Source organism: Triplophysa dalaica, chromosome 25 (assembly GCF_015846415.1).
Source record: "Triplophysa dalaica isolate WHDGS20190420 chromosome 25, ASM1584641v1, whole genome shotgun sequence".
Lineage (NCBI taxonomy): Eukaryota > Metazoa > Chordata > Actinopteri > Cypriniformes > Nemacheilidae > Triplophysa > Triplophysa dalaica.
In genome coordinates this window covers 3,933,579-3,956,230 of record NC_079566.1, presented here as the reverse complement: position 1 = coordinate 3,956,230, position 22,652 = coordinate 3,933,579, and the positions used below count along the sequence as shown (strand labels likewise).

General features: G+C 39.2%; 3 protein-coding genes and 1 long non-coding RNA gene across 4 annotated transcripts; 2 read left to right on the top strand and 2 right to left on the bottom strand.

The window, feature by feature from the left end:
* The first annotated feature begins 736 nt into the window (after positions 1–736).
* Positions 737–3,281, top strand: 42sp43 (P43 5S RNA-binding protein). The gene is made up of 9 exons (XM_056741069.1): positions 737–1,078; positions 1,261–1,361; positions 1,567–1,660; positions 1,783–1,868; positions 1,945–2,018; positions 2,217–2,297; positions 2,378–2,607; positions 2,689–2,742; positions 2,868–3,281. The coding sequence occupies exons 1-9, from the start codon at positions 941–943 to the stop codon at positions 3,114–3,116; spliced, it is 1,107 nt and encodes a 368-aa protein (XP_056597047.1). The 5' UTR covers positions 737–940; the 3' UTR covers positions 3,117–3,281.
* Positions 3,282–6,695: 3,414 nt separating this feature from the next.
* LOC130415472 (SH3 and cysteine-rich domain-containing protein 2-like) lies at positions 6,696–12,612 on the bottom strand. The gene is made up of 11 exons (XM_056741208.1): positions 12,415–12,612; positions 11,591–11,855; positions 10,179–10,273; positions 9,848–9,920; positions 8,824–8,912; positions 8,633–8,702; positions 8,158–8,207; positions 8,004–8,083; positions 7,805–7,856; positions 7,433–7,570; positions 6,696–7,070 (listed from the first exon to the last, which is right to left on the bottom strand). Exons 1-11 carry the CDS (start codon positions 12,490–12,492, stop codon positions 6,972–6,974), a joined length of 1,089 nt encoding a protein of 362 aa, XP_056597186.1. The 5' UTR covers positions 12,493–12,612; the 3' UTR covers positions 6,696–6,971.
* A 1,298-nt stretch (positions 12,613–13,910) lies between these two features.
* Positions 13,911–15,975, bottom strand: LOC130415473 (uncharacterized). Its single transcript, XR_008905931.1, has 2 exons — positions 15,945–15,975; positions 13,911–14,370 (listed from the first exon to the last, which is right to left on the bottom strand). It is a non-coding gene; the product is annotated as an uncharacterized LOC130415473 (long non-coding RNA).
* Positions 15,976–17,419: 1,444 nt separating this feature from the next.
* LOC130415471 (tripartite motif-containing protein 16-like) lies at positions 17,420–19,970 on the top strand. Its single transcript, XM_056741207.1, has 6 exons — positions 17,420–18,035; positions 18,124–18,219; positions 18,319–18,552; positions 18,679–18,826; positions 18,916–18,963; positions 19,300–19,970. Exons 1-6 carry the CDS (start codon positions 17,463–17,465, stop codon positions 19,839–19,841), a joined length of 1,641 nt encoding a protein of 546 aa, XP_056597185.1. The 5' UTR covers positions 17,420–17,462; the 3' UTR covers positions 19,842–19,970.
* The last annotated feature ends 2,682 nt before the right edge of the window (positions 19,971–22,652 follow it).

Below are 22,652 nucleotides of genomic sequence, written 5' to 3'. Positions count from 1 at the left end.
GTATGACATTTATCGTTTGTTTTTTCTTTTTTTAAACAATTGCATGTATAAAACTATTTGATTATGATTGAATTATATACTGTTCAAATTGCACTGTGTGTTTTAGTGTAAAATGTGCAATAAATGTCTTTCACAAAACTTTAACTTCAGAAAAATCTTATCTTCAGTTTAGTTTAATCTTTATTATTTAAGAATAGTTTATTTACAGAAACACATGACATCATATTAGGCATTGTTGTGCTTCCAATTTATTTTTCTATGCAATACATGTGCAGTGAATAATAGTTAATAAAAACATTGAAATATTTTCAGTTATTTATATTGTTATAATTATGGTGTTAATCATAATTATGTGGTCAACATTTCTTCTAGCATGTTGTTTATTTATAAAATAAATAATAGTTAAGACATAAATACAGCGATTATTCCATAGGCATTTATTATGTGGACTGAAGGTATGTTTAAACAACATAAGTACAAGAGTGCTTATGAAAATGGTTGTGAAAAACAGAAGGTTTCTGAGGAATTTGACTTATTTCAAAGTCACATTGTAAAACATATATAGGCCTACCTCCTAATTAAAATAAAGATAGGATGGGATAGCAAACCAAATAGAGTACGTGTTTATTTATAAAAATTAAAGATGCCATTAACGTTTAAGTACACATTATTAATTGTCTTTTATTTTTTAACATTTATTTTATTAATTTCTTTAATCTTGCTTTTTGCAATTGGCAATGGAAAGCCAGTGTAAATGAACCTTGATGTCCTGCTGCTTATCAACGCTGATGGTGACGTCACAGGCGATCATTAACGCAACAGTGTGCAGGTGTCTGCAGGGTTTGATGAGCTAATAAAGCTGAGCTCGTTCACGCAGCGCTTCCTACTATAACGCGACACAAGACGTGACAGTAAAGAAGTTAAATACGAGTTTTGAATCATGATAAACGAACAGATGGTGAAGAAAGAGGACGCGGTGCCGCGCCAGCAGTTGTTTAATTGCGCGCACGCTGACTGCGGTGCGACTTTCACGCGCCAGTGGCGTCTGCGGGAGCACGAGAGCACGCACACAGGCGCGGTGAGTCGCGCGGGTTCACCTCAGATAAACGAACTGTTTTTATGACGTCATTAACAATAGCCGGATGATCGCACTCTGTCAGTCATGTGTTTGAGCGCGCTGTCAGTGACCGGATCGAGACTCGTTTACCGTTAGTTCTGTTAGGACTGGATGTGCAGCTGAATTTCTACTTTTCTCCTCAGAAACCTCACAAGTGTCCGGTCGAAGAATGTGGACGCAGTTTCTCGCGTGGATCACACCTGCGGCGGCACGCGCTTCTGCACAACGGCGCCAAAACGTTCAGGTCCGCAAGGCATAATTGCGTTTTTAATTGAACAGTTTACGATTACCGTGTAATATGGAAAAATACAAATGAAGCATTTACATGTTGCGATTTAGCTACTCACATATTACACAACTGTAGACTTAAAGATCCGTTTAAACACCGACTGTCTGTTGATGACTGTGCTTTACCTGTGCTTTACCTGTGCTTTACCTGTGCTTTACAGATGCACTGCCGCCGACTGCAGTAAAAGCTTCTTCACCGCTGATAAACTTAAGAGACACGCGTGTTATAAACACGACACACGCGACTACTTCAAGGTTCCTCTATTTATTCAGATAACTTTTCTAGAAACTTTACAGAAACGCATCAGAGAAAACGCAATGACTTGTATTGTTATTCTTTCTCATGGCTTTAATATTCAAACACGTTTCTTTCTCAGTGCAACTTTCCACAGTGCGTGAAAACGTTTCGGAAGCGACGCGCGTTGAAGCTTCACAAGGCGACGCACGGTTTGTCGAGCTTCAGGTGCGCGTGCACGGTGCAGTGTGTTGTGTGAAGTGTGTTTTTGTGGGGTGTAGTGTCTGACTGTTGTGTGTCTCAGATGCTCGAAGGGTCGCTGTGCCATGAGGTTCGAGTCTCACGTCGCGCTCAAAGCTCACAAGAAAAGACACGCAGGTGAGAAACTCATCCACTTCCACAGAGTTTTACTTCTGATAAATAATTTCTGCACTGTTTTGAGTGCAGTTGAAATTAATATTTAGTTTAACGCATTCCTCTTTTCATAGCGTCAATAGTTACATAAAATGAATTACTGAAATTTTCACAACTGTGTTGTGTTTAGTGTTTAATTAAAATATGTGCGTGTGTGTTCAGGTTATCGGTGTCCTCAGGCTGACTGTGCTGTGAGCGCACACACCTGGGGTAACCTGCTGAAACACAAGTCCACTCATCCAGGTGAAGTGTTAAAGCTGTGTGCGTGTGTTTGTGAGTGAGTGTTGTGCTCTTCATCTGAAGTGTTGTGTTTGTGTGCACAGTGTCGTTCTCCTGTATGGTTTGTACGAAGGTGTTCAAGAAGAAAGAGGCTTTGAGGAAACACAAACGCACTCATGCTCTGCAGAAGCCGGTTCTGTTGTGTCCCAGTCAGGGCTGTCAGGCGTATTTCTCCACCACATTTAACCTGCAGCATCACATTCGAAAGGTTCATCTCAAGCTGCTCTCACACCGCTGCGCCTTCCCCAGCTGCAGCAAAGCCTTCGCCATGCGTGTGAGTGATGCACATCGCTGATGTTTTTGTGTGCTTCTGATGGGCTATTAACCACTGGCTTATGTGTGACTGTTTTATCAGGAGAGTCTGGTCCGTCACATGTTGCATCATGACCCTGAAATGGCCAAGTTCAAGGTGAGGTGTTCAGGACACGTGAAGCAGCAGTAGACACGTGTCTTAATCCACTGGATTCTCTTTGACTAGTGGCTGGTTGATTAGCTGTGGAGTGCGTGTAACTCTTCTGTGTGTTTGTCTTTCAGCGTCGACACATGCGCAGCAGCAAGAGTTGGCAGAAGCGCTTGGAGGGGCACGACCGTCGTCCTCTGATTGAAGACGTGAGTCAGCTCTTCTCTTTACGCATGAACATCGGTCACAAAGTGAAACGCGAAGCCAATCTGACGGGTCTCTTCAATGAGCGCAAGATCCCGCACCGCGTCGATCCTGAAGTGAACCTGCGAGATCTCTTCAGCATCAAACCGCCTCAAACCAAACCGGCTGAAAGAAAATGAAGTGAGCGCTAACACCGGGTTTTCAACACATGCTAATGTGGATAATTTGAGTTTCTGTATGATAATAATGGCTGAAGAGTTTCTGTTGAAGAATATTTCAGTTATGTTCTGTACATGAGTACAGCTTTTCTTTATAAAATGGATTTGTTTGTTTTCTTCAACTGCATTATGGCTGAATGCTAATAAACTGCTTTGTTTGTCAGTTATTCTTGTCGGTTTTGTTTTTCTGGGGTTGTTTTGAACGATGACTTTTTTAGAATTAAGCTCCAGAAATGTAAAATGATTCTCATTTCTATTTTGGAGTAAAATGTTTTGCTCTGAGGATTTGTACAATCTTTGTGCGGTTTGGGGATGAACATGTTTGTCAATGTGACCCAGACAGACCGGAGGTGTTTCTCTGAATCAAATGTTTTCACAGAGAATGTAAAGGACTGTCAACTTCTGGAAGATAATGACCAAGTTTATTTAAGCTGACACATGTGACACGAGTGTGTAAATCAGATGTTCTGAGGGATCTGTAGTTGTGTTGTGATGCATATGCTGGTGAATATCTGACCGTAGAGACGACTTCATGAGAACAATTACTGTCCTACTTTACTGTCCTCATTACCAAGTACTCTCAGAACGAGGCCGGACCGAAATAGAGAAGTACGTCAGTAACTGTAAACCGTAAATTAGGCTGAAGTATATACACACCAGACAAAAAACAACTTGAAACAATGAGTTTGAATGAAAGAGGTCGTGAAGTTTAGGAATCCATCCCACGACTGTCTGAAAGTAAAATAACCAAGTTTATAACCAGGTTGTGAGTTTGAATTCAGATGTTTTTAGTGTTCGATTATGGAGTATGTCACACGTATAACATGTGATTTACATTTGTGTTTTAGTTTGAAAGCGTGACCCTATACTTATAAAAAAGGTTCTTCGCACCAAAATTATAAAATAACCATTTTTGTTTCCCAAAGAACAGTCCTGTTAAATATTTTTTTTTCATAATCATGTTTTTTATGGAAACAGACAGCCTAAAATATTTGTCACATGTCGTGAAGTTAATATGTTGGCTTGTGTAAGAGTGCACTAAACCATGAAATTCGGGTGTTGCTGTTAAAGGGAAGAATATTGTCAAAGGTGTATATTGTACTTGTTCATTACAGATCGGCTGATGTCACAGTGCTCATGTCCTGAAACATCTTGACCATTACTGCCAAACATGATGGAGCCATTTGAGTTTAAAATGAAGTATCCTTTGATATGAGTTTGATGAATTGATTGAATCAGGAAAAATAAAACCATGCTGACACTGAAGTGTCCTGTGTGAAGACAGAGAGAGCACACAGCTGTCAACAAAACATGCTTTGGAGAATCCAGTTATTCACTATGTGCTGTTTTTCTTCTCTGAACAGTGAATTCAGTATTCAGGCAGGATTGATGGATTCAATCATAGCTGTCTAAGCTGCTGTATATTTCTGATATGATTGTTATTTGAAATGAAACAGAACGCTACTGTGGCAGATACTTTTATCCAAAGCGACTTACAAGTAGGAGAGCATATAAACATTTTGTCAACACGCTAAACAGTACCGTTAGTTTACAAGACCGTGCTACTAGGAGGATTAAATCTGGAGTAACCAAGCGTGACGCTAATAACACCAAGGTCATGGGTTCGATTCCAGGGATTGCACATACTCCCAAAACAAATGTATTGTATAATGCAATGTGAGTCACTTTGGATAAAATCTTCTACCAAATGTGTAATGTTATTGGTAAGTCTTATAAATGCAGAACAGTTGTGATTTGAGTTGGGTTTTTTAAGTTGTGATGGATGCTGCAGTTGGTGTGGAGGCTCACAGTTCATTCTAGCTCAGGGGAACACAATGAGTAAAGATTTTTACAAGCGATTTGGTGCCTTGCAGTGATGCAACAACCAGGTGTTGCACATTTTCAGACCAGTGACGGTTGGGAATGTAGACCTGGAGCAGTGAGTTAAGGTAAATGGGCAAATTTGCCGTTATTGTTCTAAAGGCCAGTTTCAGAGATTTTAACTTGATAAGGGCGGCAACTGGCAGCCAGTGAAGTGAAATCAGGAGGAGGGTCAAATGGGTTCTTTTAGGCTGAATGAAGAGTAGACATGCAGCTGCATTCTGGATCATTTGCAAGGGCTCGACTGCATTGGTTGGACGGCTGGCCAGTAGAGAATTGCAGCTGTCCGGTCTTGATATGACCAGAGCTTGGTCTAGCAGCTGAGAGGCTCCCACAGGAACGGCCTGATTTTCCTCATGTTGTAGAGCACATAGTGTACCTGCAAGTTTGAGAGGTTGCTATGAGAGGTGAATTTCAGCTGGTCATCAAACAATCACCTCCATGTTCCTCACAGACTTGGTGGGTGTTTTGGTTGAGGATCTGAGCTGAATGGTAAGGTGTTCAATTGATGGGCGGGCCGGTATAACAAGGAGTTCTGTCTTGCAGAGGATGAGTTGTAGGTGATGCTCTTTCATCTAAGAAGAGATGTCCAAGAAGGCAGGCAGAGACACGGGCAGAGATGGTTTGGTTGTCTGGGTGAAAAGAGAATTAGTACTGCGTATCATCTCCATAAAATGCTATGACAACCCATGTGCCTTGATTAGTTGACTCAGGGAAGTGGTGTGCATAGAAAAGAGGAGAGGAGCAAGAACTGATCCCCGAGGAACTCCAGTTGTCAACTGGTGAGATCTGGATGTCTCACCACTCCAGGATACCTTAAAGGATCTGCCTGTGAGATAAGAGTCAAACCAGTTGAGTGCAGTTCCAGAGATGCCCAGTTTGGAGAGCGTGGACAGCAGGATGGTTCACAGTGTCAAATGCAGTTGACAAGGATTTAGACCTTGCCTGCCATAGGTTTTCAACGACAGACAGGAGAGCGGTCTCCATAGAATGACCTTTCTTGATGCCCTTTAGGGGGCCACTGAAGATGGTGCTAAGGTCTCCTAAGGTGTGTGTACGGTGACAGTCTGAATGAACTGGTTAGCTTAGTGTGGCATGCCCTGTCGTTGACGCTGCTCGGTGGAGTCGCGCAGGTAGTCGTTTATAAAATTAAAAGTATGTTTATAAAAATACCCACGTACGTGTGGACTGGGCCTAAAAATGCTAGGTGAAAACTCAAGCTAGATGGCTAGGTGCTAACATCAGCTACTTGACAAACAACAATTTACCTTAAAATAAGTGCAGGAAGTTCAATAGTCTATTGTCTATTCGTTAACAAACAGCTACTAGTCCAGTTCAAGCAAACTCAACAAGCTCACTACAGCTACAGCAAGCTAGGCAGACAAAATGCTTCTATTTAATAAGCTTTTAATGAACTCTCAAAGCTGCTTTTCTACCTCATATTGTTGATCTAATTTATAAATCATACAGACAATGAATTTTTGGGGTGTTTATACTACATGTATATTCTCTGAATGTAGATGTATTGTTTCCTAAAACCTTTTTAGAAATTAGTATATTTTTATTTGAAGGGAATGATGTGCCAAAAACATTTCACATTCTCTAAAAAAAGTTTGTCACTAAACATTTTAAGAAAAAGGAACTTAAAAAAAGAAAGGATCTTGATAGATGAAAGGTTTATTGTGGAACAATGAAATAAAACTTTAAGAGCTGGTTGCACAGACAAAGCTTAGCTAAATGAGAATATTTAAGCCGCGTGTATAAAAATGCCTTCATAAAAAACACATTCCTGATGGACATCTTGACACACAACAATGGCACTGATCTATATTTTAGGATAGTTAGGATAAGTTAAGACAGTCATTTCACACTTCAGTCTTGTCTGTGAAACGGGATGATATCATGTACTGTGCTGGTGCTTTGAACAGATGTGTTTCAGATCTCCTCCAGAGAGTCGGCCGGCACCAGACCTTTCTTCTTACCGCTGCTCAGCTTCAGAAAGCCATCAGTGTCTTCACCCTTCCCCACACAAATCTGTGAGAAATAACAAAAGGAAACCATCGATCAGGAGGATCATTGAGTTGAGTGAACATCTCCAGACGTGACCTAATAGCAAATGTGACAACAATAATAAAGGAGTCAACAGACTTGAATTAAAAAGCAGCAGGTCTGATCATCTTCTGGTCTCCTGTGCGTACTGGAAAAGTTCACTGAATATCATTGGTTTAGTGATCGAGCCAGAAAGCATAAAGTACAGGAGTGAGAGGTTCTCATGAAGATACGATTCATTCATCAGAACGACAGAAAGAAGCTGAGGAGGCCATGTCATGATGTTTGACGTCGATGTTAAGAGATCATTAAACAGACACTGCTAGATTCAGAAGACAGCTCGTTACCTGTGCCTCTTTAACAGTCATGTGACCCAGATCTCTGTTGCCATGGACACCTTGTGTTACCTTCCAGACTCTCTCACCTGGACGAACTCGCTGCACAAAATTAGCCGGGAAAAAGCCCACCCTTTCACCACATTTACCCTACACACACACACACACACACACACACACACGGTTATTCCCTTACCATACCTCTAAACCTAAACATCATAGAAAAAGTTTTGCATTTTTAGATTTTCTAAAAATATCATTCTGTATAATTATAGTTTTTTTCCCCCGTGGGACCTGACACAAGTCCCTTTGAGTTGGTGTGCATTCAGGTTTAGGTCCCACCGGGATATAAAAACAAGGCCATACACACAGATGAATCCTCACCTTCCACCATTCTTCATTACTATCATCAATCACCTGAACTCTGTCACCAGGACTGCAGAGAGAGAGAGAGAGAGAGAGGGAGAGGAAGAGAGGGAGAGAGACGGAGAGAGAGAGAGAGAGAGAGGGCGAGAGAGAGAGAGAGTTAATGTATTACTGTCTATAACTAAAGATGAATCCCCCCGGCCCGCCCTGCACTCACTGTAATTCCAGGTCGTTTTGCTCTTGAGGTATGAACTTGTACAGCACCACATAAGTGTGAAGAGAAGGAACTTTAGGAACCTGAGGAGAAAACATTCAAACTATCATGAAATCATTCAGAAGTCCTTTAATAATAATTCATAACAACACTTTACCTTTAACATCTCATCCACTTCATGTTTCTCATTCTCAGACTGAGAGGAATCTGTCAATGAAAGAGAATGATGTCTTCTACAAAATAAAAGTCTCTTAAGCAGTTTAATGTGCTGCTGTTGTGTTATGTTCTTATAAGGAATCTGACGCTGTAGAAATCTTTTGTACAACACACTGCATGTTTTGCCCTTATTGAGTGTTCATATGAAACTGATTTATGTGCTACGACTCTTTTCTCCTGCTTAGAGAAAACCCCAAACATGTCATCTGAGAATGAACGTAAGACATGTGTGAAACTCAAGTATATGTGACGTCAGACGGCTCTCATGCACATTTATTTCTCTTTAAGCATTACAGTAATACTGTGATGTTTTTGGTTTTATTCAGTGCTTCCACATCTCTCTCTCTCTCTCTCTCTCAGATTCGCCTTGATCAGAGTTTTTTTATTGAAGTCATTGTTAAGATGATGTTTCTGACCTTTCTCTGAGTGTTCAGTGACATCTTCAGCAGATAAACATTCATTCATTTGCTGCTCGTCCTCTTCATCCTCGCAAACAAAATACACATTTCATTCAATGTTTGAACAGCAGTTTACAACAAAACTATATATTGGGTTTAATAACATTTTGGAAGGTTTCACACAAATGAACTGTATGCTTTATACACACCAGGCTTTGTGTAGGAGACTCACAGAAACTAGATCGAGCCAGAGAGGACCCGAAGCGTAGTGTAGTGTACACAGGGTCCACCTGAGCCTCTGTCATCACAAAACACTGGATTATACATCACACAAACACACAACATGGACATTCTTTCATTAATAACATGGACTGTGAGTGAGTGTTTGTGTGGCTGTCTGTCTGTGTGTGCGTGTGTGGGTGCATGAGTGCGTGTGAGTATGTGTACGTGTGTGTGTGTGTGTCTGTGTTTGTGGGTGCATGTGTCCGTGAGTGAGTGAGTGTGTGTGTGTGTGTCTGTGCGTGTGTGTACGTGTGTGAGTGTGTGTGTGAGTGTGGGTGTGTGTGCGTGTATGTACGTGTGTGTGTGTCTGTGTTTGTGGGTTCATGTGTCCGTGAGTGAGTGTGTGTGTGTGTGTCTGTGCGTGTGTGTACGTGTGTGTGTGGGTGCATGTGTCCATGTGTGAGTGTGTGTGTGTGTGCGCATGTCTGTGCGTGTGTGTACGTGTGTGTGTGGGTGGGTGCATGTGTCCATGTGTGAGTGTGTGTGTGTGTCTGTGCGTTTATGTACGTGTGTGTGTGTGTGTCTGCGTGTGTGGGTGCATGAGTGCGAGTGTGTGTGTGTGTTTGTGTTTGTGTTGGCCTTGTTTATTATCCTGCTGGGGACCTAATCTGAATGCACACCAGCTCATGGGGACTCGTATCACCTCTGGGACCAAAATTGAGATCTTCATGGGCACAAACGCTTATAAATCGTACAGAACAATATTTTTTTTCTACTAAAAATATAAAAAGTTTTCTTCGATCTTTAGGATTAGGGGTTGTGTTGGGTTAAGTGATAAAAATACAGTTTGTACAGTATAAAAATCAGTACGCCTATGGACTGTCCCCTCTGAGGTAATAAACCAGACATCATGTGTGTGTGTGTGTGTGTGTGTGTGTGTGTGTGTGTGTGTGTGTGTGTGTGTGTGTGTGCGTGCGTGCGTGCGTGTGCGTGTGTGCGTGTCTTACATACCCTGTGACCTCACAACACATAATCCAGTATTGTTTAACGAAGGTGAACTCAAGTTCCTCCTGAACATCCCAGACTCATTGAAAGAAACAAGAGCATCAAATCAGAATCAAAGAGATGAAAAGTAGAACTCATTAAAATATCAAGAAACAGATTTTTAGTTTAAACATATAAAGATCTATGGACAGACGGACATTTCGTTGCAGCTCAACATGCATACAAGCCTGATGAGTCAACATCGTTTTACGAAATATTCACATTTGACCGTAAACTTTATTTCAGCTTGACAATAGAGAAGTGAGATGTAAGAATAACAGAGACGGATCAAACATACTTTGCCTTGACACGCTTGCTGTGAGAGTTCAGAAACACACCAGAGATGAGCTCCCATCTTACATGTCTTACAGTGCAGTCCCTGTTTAGAATTCCCTAAAACACAAGCACATAACTCATTATTATTAGCTCTGTGCTAGACCACACACCTGACATTAAAAAAAGAAATCCTGTCAACACTTCTCATACACAGATCTCCATGATGACACATTTAACTGACTTATTTCAACATACTAAAATGTTGGTCTTAAAGCAAACAAATGTTAAACCTGAAAGAAAAAGGAAATATGATTCAAATACATCTCGCACTGGCCAATGTCACTCGACACATCGAATCATCATCAACTCATCAACTCTGAGTGTTTCCAGCTGTTAGTGACGGTGTGTTGAGCAGATCCCTGAAGGGCCAAACCTCTCCCATCACTCCTTCATCAGGAGCTTGTGGATCTCTGATGTCCTGCTTTGACAGTGTTGACAGGACCTGTGGAAACTGTAAACACTCTTTGGAGAGAAACACTCCGGGTATAAAATGTTTGAGGTTTAGAATGCGTCTGCATTTTCGTTGATTGGGTTGCAATTGTCAAGTCGCACTTGTGTATATACTGCCATGCTTCTGCATCTTCCCCATGTCAGTTACTGCCAAATGTTCAGTGACTCATTCTCTTAAGAAAACCACTGATGCTTGCTGTCATCGCATATGAAGATGCTTTAATACTTTTAAACCACAGATGCAGAAAATGCAAATTGTGTGAATGAAATGTGCATAAAAAGAACATTTAATAGTTACTCACACCTATATATTTGTTTGTAATTTTTGGTGCCAAGCCTTTGTCATGGAGCATTGAACTCATTTAACTTCAAAAAAGAATAAAACAACAATAACACTATAGTCCAGTGATGTACTGTTTATTCAAGCTTTCAAAAGCCCTGAAACAACTTTCTGTGAAGAAAACATATACATCTGCTTTAATTGTACTGGGTGAGATGATGTCTGATTCATAAGTGAATCATTTATTTGAGTCATATCATTCAGCGAGATTAATAAAACCTGTCTGAATGATTCATGAACAAACACAACTCATTTTGTTCTCGAGTTCAGTTGAATTATTCATAAAATCAGTGTATAACACAGAACAGCTTTCATGGCGGTTAATAAAGTAATTGAAGAGAATATTAGATCGTATCAGTTGATCTTTGAACAGGTGTAACAGCATTAAACAAAGACTTATAAAATCACACAGCTCAGTCATGACAACAAAACACTACTCCAGCGGCTCTTCATCTATGTCACTAACCCAGGAAGAAGATTGTAGTCCTTAAAACCCGTTTTCTATTAAAGAGTATGTCTCCATGTGCAGTGAACTTTAAAAAAAAATGACATCATGAAGTGTACACTACCCACTCGCTGCTTACCTACAATAATGTTCTTGCACAGATGGCAGCTGGTTGGTCGCCGAAACACGTGTTCGAGGAAGAAGTGTTTGAGTGGTGGGCGTTGCTGTATGACAGAGGGGGCGGGGCTCGCTGTGGGGCTGATGCTGATGGAAGGCGTGGCAGTGTTATCATTTGGACTGTGAATGATGTCTGATGATAGATGAGCATCATTCTGAGAACGCTGGAAGAAGTTCTCCACACTTTTACTCCTCATGAATGTGAGCGAGCGCTTCAGACGCAGAAGCTAGAAGATTAAAAACAAACACTATGAGTGATGTACTGCAGTATTAATAGCGCAACAATGATTTCATTCAAATTTTCAATTTAAATACAATTATACATTTTAGGTCTACTGCGTTAGTGATATTGTGGATGCATTAGTATCTGGAAAGTTCAAGAAAAAGGAAACTCTACGTGGATGCAGCAAGAAGTATAACAATATGACTGAAGCTTTAATGTTTATAAAGAACATTTAGATATTTGTTGATTAAAACTATCCGTCATTCAAATGCTTTAGTTTTAGATTGTTTCTTAATGGAAAGGGCATAAACAACAAACTAAAAAAAACACCAATAATTAATGAATGTAGAAACCGACACTTTCTGTGCCAGAGGTTTTCGTGTTTTAAATCATTTTTAAGGCCACTGCAGTGTTAGTCTACTTCTTAATTTACTGACAAGGACTGTTCCGTTATGAATGGTGTAAGCAGTCACATATCTATAAGGTGAAACAACAATAATAATCCTAACATTGAACATAATAAAGATTTATCATATGAACAGCAATGCACACGCGCGTCATACCTTCTGCGCGGTCCCGCTGGAGTCTGCGGCGCGCTCATGGATCCGCAGCTCGCGCTCCGGGCCGTTCCTGATATTCATCCACGATCTTCAGTAAACACTTGAATAAAGTGAAAGAGACCTCAGTGTTTCTGCTCAGATCCACTCAAACACAGACGCGTGCGTGTGCGCGTGCGTGTGTCGCGCGGTACAGTGACACGAGAGCCACTCTATAGTGATGTGATCCAGTTTAGATCAGACCCCTCCTCCTGAACACATGCCCTCAATCTGACGAACACATTTAAACTAGATCAGATGTGTTGCAGGACTGTAAAAACGATGTTGCTTTCTTCTCCTTTTATTAATCACTGAATGCACAGCCCTTATATCACACGGTATACCCCTGTGGCGATATCGTAGATGTATGAGGCTTAATTCAGTTTTTTCTTATTATCCCCTGACCAGGTGTCTACGGTTTCAGTAAACGTTTAAATATAATTATAGGCTAAATTAAACAAGTTATTGACATACATGTCCTTTTACAGATAAATGGATTCACTTTGTTGTTATTTGTGTAAAAAACTTTTAGTAGATTTGAAGATTGTGATAAAGTTGAATAAGGCTTTTAGTATATTGAATTCGTTTGTTGCCATCCACTGGAGCACACGTGATAGTTGAATATAAAGAAAAGCTTCCTGAAAGGGGACAGTGCTGTCATCATTTACTCACTGTTTACTCAGCATGTACTTCAGTGTTTTTATTATTTATTTAAACATGTTGTGGATGTGATAGATGAGCATGTGGTCATGAGTGACAGCGCTCGTGCTGATCAGAATCAATAGAAACATCATATCAAGTTATTCTTCTACTAAATAATGAGAGTTGATTGAGACATATTGATTTTAATAACAATAATCTTTATTCTGCATATAATTTCTTAATGATTTATTTTAGTAAAGAATACAGTATGATTAGAGAGTGGCTATATATATATATATATATATGTATCTCCTCATTGGAGGCTGAGCCCCCCTAATATTGAAAACCTAGAATCGCCCCCTGTTCCAATAGTGTCTGATTGCGGACTGCAAGACAGAGGCGTAACTGGTAATGGGCGGAACTTGTAATGGGCGGATCCTGTAATTGTCCAAATCACACGGGACAACGCGAGATATCAAAAATGAGATGTTGGCAAGATCACCTTCTTATTTTATGCCTTAATAGTATGTACTGGTACGCGAAACTAAAGTCACAACTGTTTCCTTAGGACACTATAATTATTAACAAAGACAAACAGCAACTTGTTTTTACATTTAAGCATTTCTTTATTAATCATTTATTATGTTTTATTAACTGTTTAGTTTTATTAATTCAGCGACGCATCATTTGGCCTATTTATTAATTTTGTGCAGCGCAAGTACACTACTACTCGCTCCGTACCGGTAGTGTTTTTTAATTGCTTGTCTTCACCAGATGTATGCGTGATATCCTTTGTGACACACCGTTACGAGACAGGAAGGAAATATTAACTCTGGGTTTATTTACATGTGGAACATAAGAGCATCTGTGACGTCTAACACCCGACTTCCACCGGGAACACTCTTCAAGGTTGCGCAGGAGAACAGAACGACATGATAGTAAAATACGTCCTCTACTGGCCACCTCCACCCTACAACACTACATTACGTCACAGTTAATGTGACAAAAATTTAGTTTAATAAACAAATAAATGAAAAATGGTTTAAATAAACACAGGTTTACAAAAATATTTTTTATGTCTTTGAAAGGTTGAAACACAAACAAAAAGTTATCTCTGTCTTCTGGGAAATGACCCCCCAGGACCTTCTTGAGTGCATCTTCTTGTTCGTTGGAACTCATCCACAAAAAGGCAGACTCCGTCACCTCCTTAATGAACATATCTTTGTGGCTCTGCACCCAATTCCATGCTGTTTGCAGGTCTCTCACAATTGTTGGCTGTACCTAATGAATGTCAGTTCAATTTTTAGGTCAGCAAATAACAAATGGAACATGTAAATTTGATCCACCACATTGAACTGTAATTAAATAGCCAATTTACATTGTAGCCTTTACATTTGTGTCTTGCAAAAAGAATATATGTAGTCATTGTTGCATCTTAGATTAAAATACAATATGTAAGAAATGGCAAATTAGCACGTGTACACTAAGTGCCATATATGCAATTCTCCCACTTTGCTGCAGATGACATTTGTAATTTCTGCCTTCCGCAATTGAACTTTTTAAGACACCTTCTCTACAAACTGTTGAATGAAGCTGGAAGAAAAATAACAACTTTCAAAATACAATTTACAAACACTTGAAAATACTTCCCAAAGTGGCATGCTCTCCAAAGATAATACAGGTAATACAACAACATTATTTGCAAAAAAAACTTATTCAGAAAAACTGATCTGATCTGAACTGCAGACAGACTAGAAATCTGGGCAAAAAGATTTAATCAAAAACACTTCACAACACAAACATCACAACAATCATGAAATTCCTGTATTTGCTGGCTATATGACACTACAGAAAAACCCCTTCTTTATTAAATTTAACCTTATTTACCTGCAGTTTATTAAAATTGACGAAGCTAGTTAATTTTGTTCTCTTTACAATATACTTTCACATTTTTATAATTTCACATTTAATCATCGAATTGATGCAGAAACGACATATTTCTTTAACATTTTATGAATGAAAGCAAACATTCTGATATTAGTACTGTAACTGATGTCTCTTTTAAATTGATAATTTTAACATTAATTAAAGCCATCATGTAGGAAATATACAGAAATTGAAGGAAGTTCTCAAACCCTTTACAGTCTTTAATGACAAATTATGAATTGAAATTTAGAATAATTATCGTTAAAGCTACAAAATCACATTGATTTCTGATTTTCTTTTGATCTCTGGTGAACATAAGTGACAGGAGTCACACGAGCACGTTTAAGAACGGTCTCAGGAGACACCGCACTCCCATATTCACAACTCTTTGCATTCATTTAAGATTTGATGAAGTCTGTGCTTAATAAAATGCTTGACAAAACGGCTTTCTGGCATGATCTTGTGAGGTTTTATTAATTCAAGCACGAAAGAGAACTTTCGGAAAGAGAACAAGGATGCACTGTCTGACAGAGATTCACCGACGCAGCCTTTAGCCCGTTACTGTACACACCAGACTGGAGCTCGCGTTGCGTTTTGCCGCGTGTCACAGTTTAAAAGTGATCTATCTTCATTGAACATGTCAAAGCAAATGTTTCAAATAGCGCTTACGTGGTTTAAAAGCCTGTACACGAATAAAAGCGTGATAACATCATGTAAGGCTAGACAAAGGATGTCAAATCTAACGGATGCTGCTTTAAATATTTTTTCACGGGTTCATTTGAAAAAAGGAATCGCTTGCGTTAACGTTGACAGCCCTAGTTTTAATATATTGTCGACGAAACGATACCAATATGTGCGTTACCCTACTATTGCATGACAATTACTTAAAGAATTAAATTTAAACTTTTATTTCGGGAAAATATTCTTACCGCTTTATCTATAGGACCCGCCATCTTGCCGACAATGTGACGTTTTTGATATCTCGCGTTGTTCCGTGTGATTTGGACAATTACAGGTTACGCCTATTACAAGTTCCGCCCATTACCAGTTACGCCTCTGTCTTGCAGTCCGCCTGTTCTGACATAAGATTAATGAAAGAAAGAAGTAAAGGCCAGACATATTTGGTCTGATTTAGTTTTAAGTTGTTCTCTTAGAGGGATTATATTGGAGGTGTGAGGGAACTATCATTTTATAAAGTTATAAGTGATAAAGTAAAGTTATAAAGTTGTGGTTTCTGAACTTGTATTTTGATAGTTTAGCAATTTACCAACATGCTGTTCCAGATAAAACTACTGAGCTTTTGCTTCAACTTTACTTTAAATACTTTGATTTAACATAAATAGTACTCTTGATACTTAATTACAATATTTATCTGGTACTTGGACGGTTTCACAGACACGGCTTATCATAAACCAGGACTATGCCTTAGCTGAATGAAGATTTTATGTTTCTTTTATACAAATGCCTTAGAAGAATACATGACTGGTGTGAATGTCGATACAAAACAATGGCACTGATTTACTGAAACCCTGCCTAAGACTTTACTCAAGTCATTTTCTAATAGTTTACTTTTCACTTCCACCAAAGCAATTTTCCGGCCAGATATTTGTACTTTTACTCAAGTATTGCTTTTAGGTACTTTATAAATCATTGGTTATTTTGAAATAGTTCAACTCCAATATCCAATCCCCTTTACCTTCATTTTACATTTACAATAAACACAATATGATATTAACACAACCCTGTCCTGCTTCTTTTCACTTTCATTTGTTGAAGGTAATGTGATTATTTTCTTTACTAATCAAATTAAATATAATACTAACACTTTATTTTATGGTGTTAAACTCTACAGTGTAAGTCTGTAGAATAGGAGAAAGCAATATAGTCAAAAGTACACAGTCAGTGCTCCAAGACGTGTAAATACTAAATACACACATATAGGCTGTGAACAGTTATAAGACTACTGATGTGGAACATCGACACTCCCAATTCTCCGACCTGCTGATCCCCTGTGACGCAGAATAGGGCGCCAGAGCGATTCCGGAACACTGTGTCCCAATTCTCTCTCATTCTCATTCACTCCTTCAACTGAACTGTGATAGTGAACTAACGTTGTGAATAGTGTGAAAGGCTCTTTGTTTCGTGTCTCTCAGGACTAAAACACTATAATAAACTGACATTACAGGATCATTTAAGCGACTGCTTGTTGTGCATTTGCTCACCGTATGTCTTTAACTTCTTTAATTTGATCAAGTTAAAATCTTATTAATGTGAAACACTTCAACTATTATGTTATTTGAAGTTTATCTTGACAATTTGCTTCATTCAAATGACTTCACTACAGGTGAACACAGACAGACCTGTTTCTAAAAAAAACTCCCAACCATGAAACTGGTATGAGAAAGTGAAAGTGTTGTTGAGCTGTTGGTGTGTGTCAATGAGAAGAAATGGCAGAAGCGAGTTTTTCAGAGGATCAGTTGATGTGTTCAGTGTGTTTGGATCTACTGAAGGATCCAGTGACGCTTCACTGTGGACACACTTACTGTATGAGATGTATCACAGACTGCTGGGATCAGGACGATCAGACGGGAATCTACAGCTGCCCTCAGTGCAGACAAACCTTCAGCCCTCGGCCTGTTCTAGGGAAGAATGTGGTGTTTGCTGAAATGGTGGAGAAACTGAAGAAGACCAAACTTTCTGATGTGTGTTACGCTGGAGCTGGAGATGTGGAGTGTGACGTCTGTACTGGAAGAAAACACAAAGCCATCAAATCCTGTCTGACGTGTCTGAAGTCTTACTGTCAAACTCATCTTGAACGTCATGAGGAATTTCTCTCTGGAGATTCACACAAAATAGTGAGTGTGACTAGAAAACTGAAGGAGATGATCTGCCCTCAACATCAGAAGCTTCTGGAGGTTTTCTGTCGTACTGATCAGCAGTGCATTTGTTTGATGTGTTTGATGGATAAACATAAAAACCACGACACAGTTTCAGCGGCAGCACAGAGGACAGATGAAGAGGTCTGAAGTGAAATCACACACTGTTGTAGACTCTTAATGTTCACACATCATCACATGACTTATGAGCTTTATTTTCTTTGTCCTTCAGAAACACTTGAAGGAGACGCAGAGAAAGTTTCAGGAGAAGATCCATCAGAGAGAGAAAGATGTTCAGGAGCTGAGAGACGCTGTGGAGGGTCATAAGGTGACATGTGATGAGATCTGTGTGTGTGTGTGTGTGTGTGAGTGTGTGCGTGTGTGTGTGTATGTGTGTAACTGTAACTGTAATGTTTGTGCGTTACAGCGGTGTGCACAGACAGCAGTGGAGGACTGTGAGATGATGTTGACTGAAGTGATGTCATTGATTGAGAGAAGACGCTCTGAGGTGACACAGCTGATCAGAGATCAGGAGACGGCTGCAGTGAGTCGAGCTGAAGGACTCTTGGAGCGACTCAAGCAGGAGATTGATGATCTGAGGAGGAGAGACGCTGAGCTGGACAAGATTTCACACACAGATGATCACATCACTTTCCTACAGGTCTGTGAAGTCTCTTTCATTCATCAACATTACACTGACAGTCTACACAACATCATAGATTGTGTCACTATTGCTTGTTTTCATGTGAAGTCATGATGGGATTTGTGTGTTTATTTGATGGTGTAGAGTTTTCAGTCTCTCTCTGCACCTCCTGAATCTCCAGACGACATCAGTGTCACTTTCCTCTTTTCTTTTGATGATGTGAGAGAATCTGTCCGTCAGCTGAGAGACAAACTGCAGGATTTCTGCACACAGCACATGAGAAAGATCTCCGGTAAAACACTGGACATCTGACATCATATTAGAATGACAGTCCAGTGATATCATGAGATTGACACTGTTTCTATCTGCTGATTTCCACAGTCACACACACCATCACTGAGCCCAGGATCAGAGAGCACTTCCTACAATGTAAATAACACACAATAACACACACACACACACCTCCTCTAGAAGATCATCTCTCTGAACAATGAAAGAAAACATCAGCAGAGTTGATCATCAATCATTCAGAATCACACACTTCATGAAAATACATTCAGTCAGAAGAACATCTGGGACTCCTGACGTCTAGAGTTTCATATTTTATAAACACATATTCATCTTAACATGAGTTAAAAAAGCATTAAAATCACACAGAGCTTCTTCAGGACACTCATACATGAAGAGTTCAGATACCAGACATTGATCAGATGTTTATTTTCATCTTTAAATTCATCATTCTGTAATGTGTTTGTTCTTCCTCAGATTCTCATCAGTTGACTCTGGATCTAAACACAGTGAATGAAGATCTCAGTCTGTCTGAGAGAAACACAAAGATCACAAACACTGGAACACTCCAGCAGTATCCTGATCATCCAGACAGATTTGATGTGCGTCAGGTGTTGTGTAGAGAGAGTGTGTGTGGACGCTGTTACTGGGAGATTGAGAGGACTGGTGTTGTGTGTATATCAGTGTCATATAAGAGCATCATGAGGAGGAAGGGACGGAGTGAGTGTTGGTTTGGATATAATGATCAGTCCTGGAGTTTGATCTGCTCTGACTCTAGTTACACATTCAGACACAATAAGATTGAGACTAAACTCCCTGTAAAGATCAGATGTGATAGAATAGGAGTGTATGTGGATGAGAGAGCAGGAATTCTGTCCTTCTACAGCGTCTCTGACACAATGACCCTCATCCACAGCATCAGCACCACATTCACTCATCCTCTCTATCCTGGATTTTATGTTCAGTATAATTCATCAGTGAAACTATCTATAGATTCACGAGTTCACCTACACAGATAATAGAGTAGTTTGAGGGTATGCGTATTTGGCGTGCTGTCGGGGAGAGGGCTCCGAGCTCGTTCATTCTTCCGAGCTCAGAGCACTCCCCCCTGTCCGGGGTGAGGGCTCCGAATCCGGCATTAGCCTGAACCCGGAACACTCCCCCCCCCCCCTTTGTGTCCTGCTGGAGACGAGGGGCTCCAGGTGAGGAGCCGGGGTGGTGGTGGGATGCTTGAGACTGAAGAGAAAGTGAAGGTAAGACGTCTTGACTATTTATAGAGACACTCTCTCTCTCTCTCTTTGAAGTGATAGGTTGATTGTTGAGATTGCTGACAGCCGACCAGCCGAGTTAATTATCTGCTCCTGCTCCTCCCGAACTTAGTTTAGTAAAACACCATTTATAGAGAGATTCTACACGTCACAGATAACATGTCAGATATTAACATGAGTAAAATCTGCCTATATGAGGTGTAATAACAATCCAGTTTAAAGTGTGAAATCATTTATTTTATTACTTTCAAAAAGGCACTCTTAACGTAAATAATCATATACAGGGTTCATGAAAAGAAACAAATGTTTGACTCAATATGTATATGTATATTATATAATATTATCATAAACATTTAATGAATATATTCAGAAGTTCAATTCAAGTTCATTAATATAGCGCTTTTCACAACGTGCATTCTTGCAAAGCAGCTTTATAGGAGCAAATAAGAAAAACAGAAAAACACAGAAAGGTAAAACACAGCACAGTGCATGGTGTTTTTTTTTTCAGAACAAGCAAGATCATTCTAAGAAATAATATCTAATATAAATAATCAAATAAATGCAGTCTCTTGGTGATCAAACCAAAACTGCACTACTGTGGCGAGGAACCCAAACTCCAATGATTGAATAATGGAGAGAAAAAAACGCGGGAGTATGTAGTTAACTGATGTTAACCAATGAAATCTTATTGTGAAGTGTTAAAGAATGCAATATATCAGATAAAACATGTTTAGACTGTTTAAAATGATGATAAATTGGAGAAGTCATACTACATATTTGGCATAAGAGACAAAACTGTGACGAGGAAAATGACCCTGGACATCTACAAGAGATCTGACAATCTGCATGAACAAAGTGACGTATCAGTGAATACATCTGATCGCTAAAGATCAGTTTGATTGTTAGAGATAAGATGAGAGAGTTCTGTGAGGTTATGGTTGTCTGCTCTACTGGATTGACCAAATTCTTGTAGACTTTATACTTTAAGAGACAACAGACAGGACTGCTCGCAGAGAGATTGATCAAATATTTAAATTCTGTGTCAGAAATGAACATCTAAGCATGTACTCTTTCTCAGAATGAGTCAAATTTGACTTCTTGTTATGAGAAGAGAATTCCTGTTCAAAGAAACGACTCGCATCCCTTTCTACAGCATTATGTATCAACAGATCAATAACACACCGAAAGTGCTTTTCATCTTAAATTGAACACGACCACGACCCCATATATAACTCACTTTTATAAAAACATTTCAATCTCAATGTCCTGAAGAGCTTTAACAGTTAAATCTTTGTGACAGAAGTCTCAGAGGCTATTGATGGAGAAACTCAAATCTTTATTCAGGAGACAGATTTCTTTTGGCTGTAAATGTTGATGGGTCAGGTTGAAGATGAAGTTGTTTTTTGACGAGTTCTTCTCTTCTGGACTGACTGTGGTATTCTTCCTCTTTCCACCGTGTTTTACTCTATGAGTTTTTTCAGACAATTCCATATTGGCGTGCTTTTCTTGACAAGAAGAGTGAGGTGAAAAGAAGACTTCTTGATAATCTCAACAATGTTCAGATGTAAGCGCTTCTCACAACAACACACACGTGAAAGCAGTTTCACCACATGAGAGAACAGGAGCTTTATCTAAAGTCAGTTTGTCTTCATTCTAACCGCTGCAGATCTCAGGAGGTGCTGGAGTTTATGCTTTGTGAACGCCAGACTTTGCAGGATTCATAGATTTTGATATTTGATCATATTCTGAACTCTTTAGTTTGATGCATAAATTCACAAAAATGATTCTCTCTTCTCTTTCTTTACTCTTTGAGTCTCTGTGTATGTTGCTCATTATGATGAAAATATTATAATTTGATCAATAATTACTATTAATAATAATAAATAATTATAATATAAATAATAGAATGTAATTTAAAGTAACCAGGAACAAAGTCTGTTTACAGAAGTCGTGTTACTCTCCGGCCGTGTTTGTAATGTCTTCAGGCAGCTATTGACATCATAACAAGACAACAGGCAGATATTTCTCAAATCGCTCGCAGAAATCAGAATTAAATAGATTATTTATGATCAATAATAAACCTGACATTAACTGAACCATAACTTTGGTTTGCTGAGCTTAAATTGCACTAAAATCACATTTTTTGAGCGGACATATTGAGCACTTCATTCTTTCCCATTCATTGTAATGGCAGATGTGTATCTTTCTCTATTACTTTATGGGTTACGGTTAGAGTTTTTAATTTACTTCTAATTGAGTAATTATTTCTGTACTCAATTGTACTTTTATTTCAGTAATATAATTAGAAACTCAAAAATAACATGTGAAAGACTGTGTGAGTGTTTTGGATGTAAACTGGTTTATGAAATATAGGTTTTATCAAAGACACGTCATATAAAACTGGCATAAAAATTTCACCGGTGCCATGTGTAACCGAACTCTATTTAAAGTTTTTAAAAAAATTCGCAAATAAGATTGATCTTTTCTCTCCAGTGAGTGATAAGCATACATCTTCTGCTGACTTTTTTATGATTGATTTTACAGGTTTTCACTTTTTAATAG

Coding starts and splice junctions, on each gene's coding strand:
- 42sp43 (XM_056741069.1), top strand. CDS start 941: ATGATAAACGAACAGATGGTGAAGAAAGAGGACGCGGTGCCGCGCCAG. Junction 1,661..1,782: donor ACACACGCGACTACTTCAAG/GTTCCTCTATTT, acceptor TTTCTTTCTCAG/TGCAACTTTCCACAGTGCGT. Junction 2,298..2,377: donor ACACAAGTCCACTCATCCAG/GTGAAGTGTTAA, acceptor TTGTGTGCACAG/TGTCGTTCTCCTGTATGGTT.
- LOC130415472 (XM_056741208.1), bottom strand. CDS start 12,492: ATGAATATCAGGAACGGCCCGGAGCGCGAGCTGCGGATCCATGAGCGC. Junction 9,921..10,178: donor AGCAAGCGTGTCAAGGCAAA/GTATGTTTGATC, acceptor TCTTTCAATGAG/TCTGGGATGTTCAGGAGGAA. Junction 7,857..8,003: donor CAAAACGACCTGGAATTACA/GTGAGTGCAGGG, acceptor CTCTCTCTGCAG/TCCTGGTGACAGAGTTCAGG.
- LOC130415471 (XM_056741207.1), top strand. CDS start 17,463: ATGGCAGAAGCGAGTTTTTCAGAGGATCAGTTGATGTGTTCAGTGTGT. Junction 18,036..18,123: donor CACAGAGGACAGATGAAGAG/GTCTGAAGTGAA, acceptor TTTGTCCTTCAG/AAACACTTGAAGGAGACGCA. Junction 18,827..18,915: donor GCACATGAGAAAGATCTCCG/GTAAAACACTGG, acceptor TGATTTCCACAG/TCACACACACCATCACTGAG.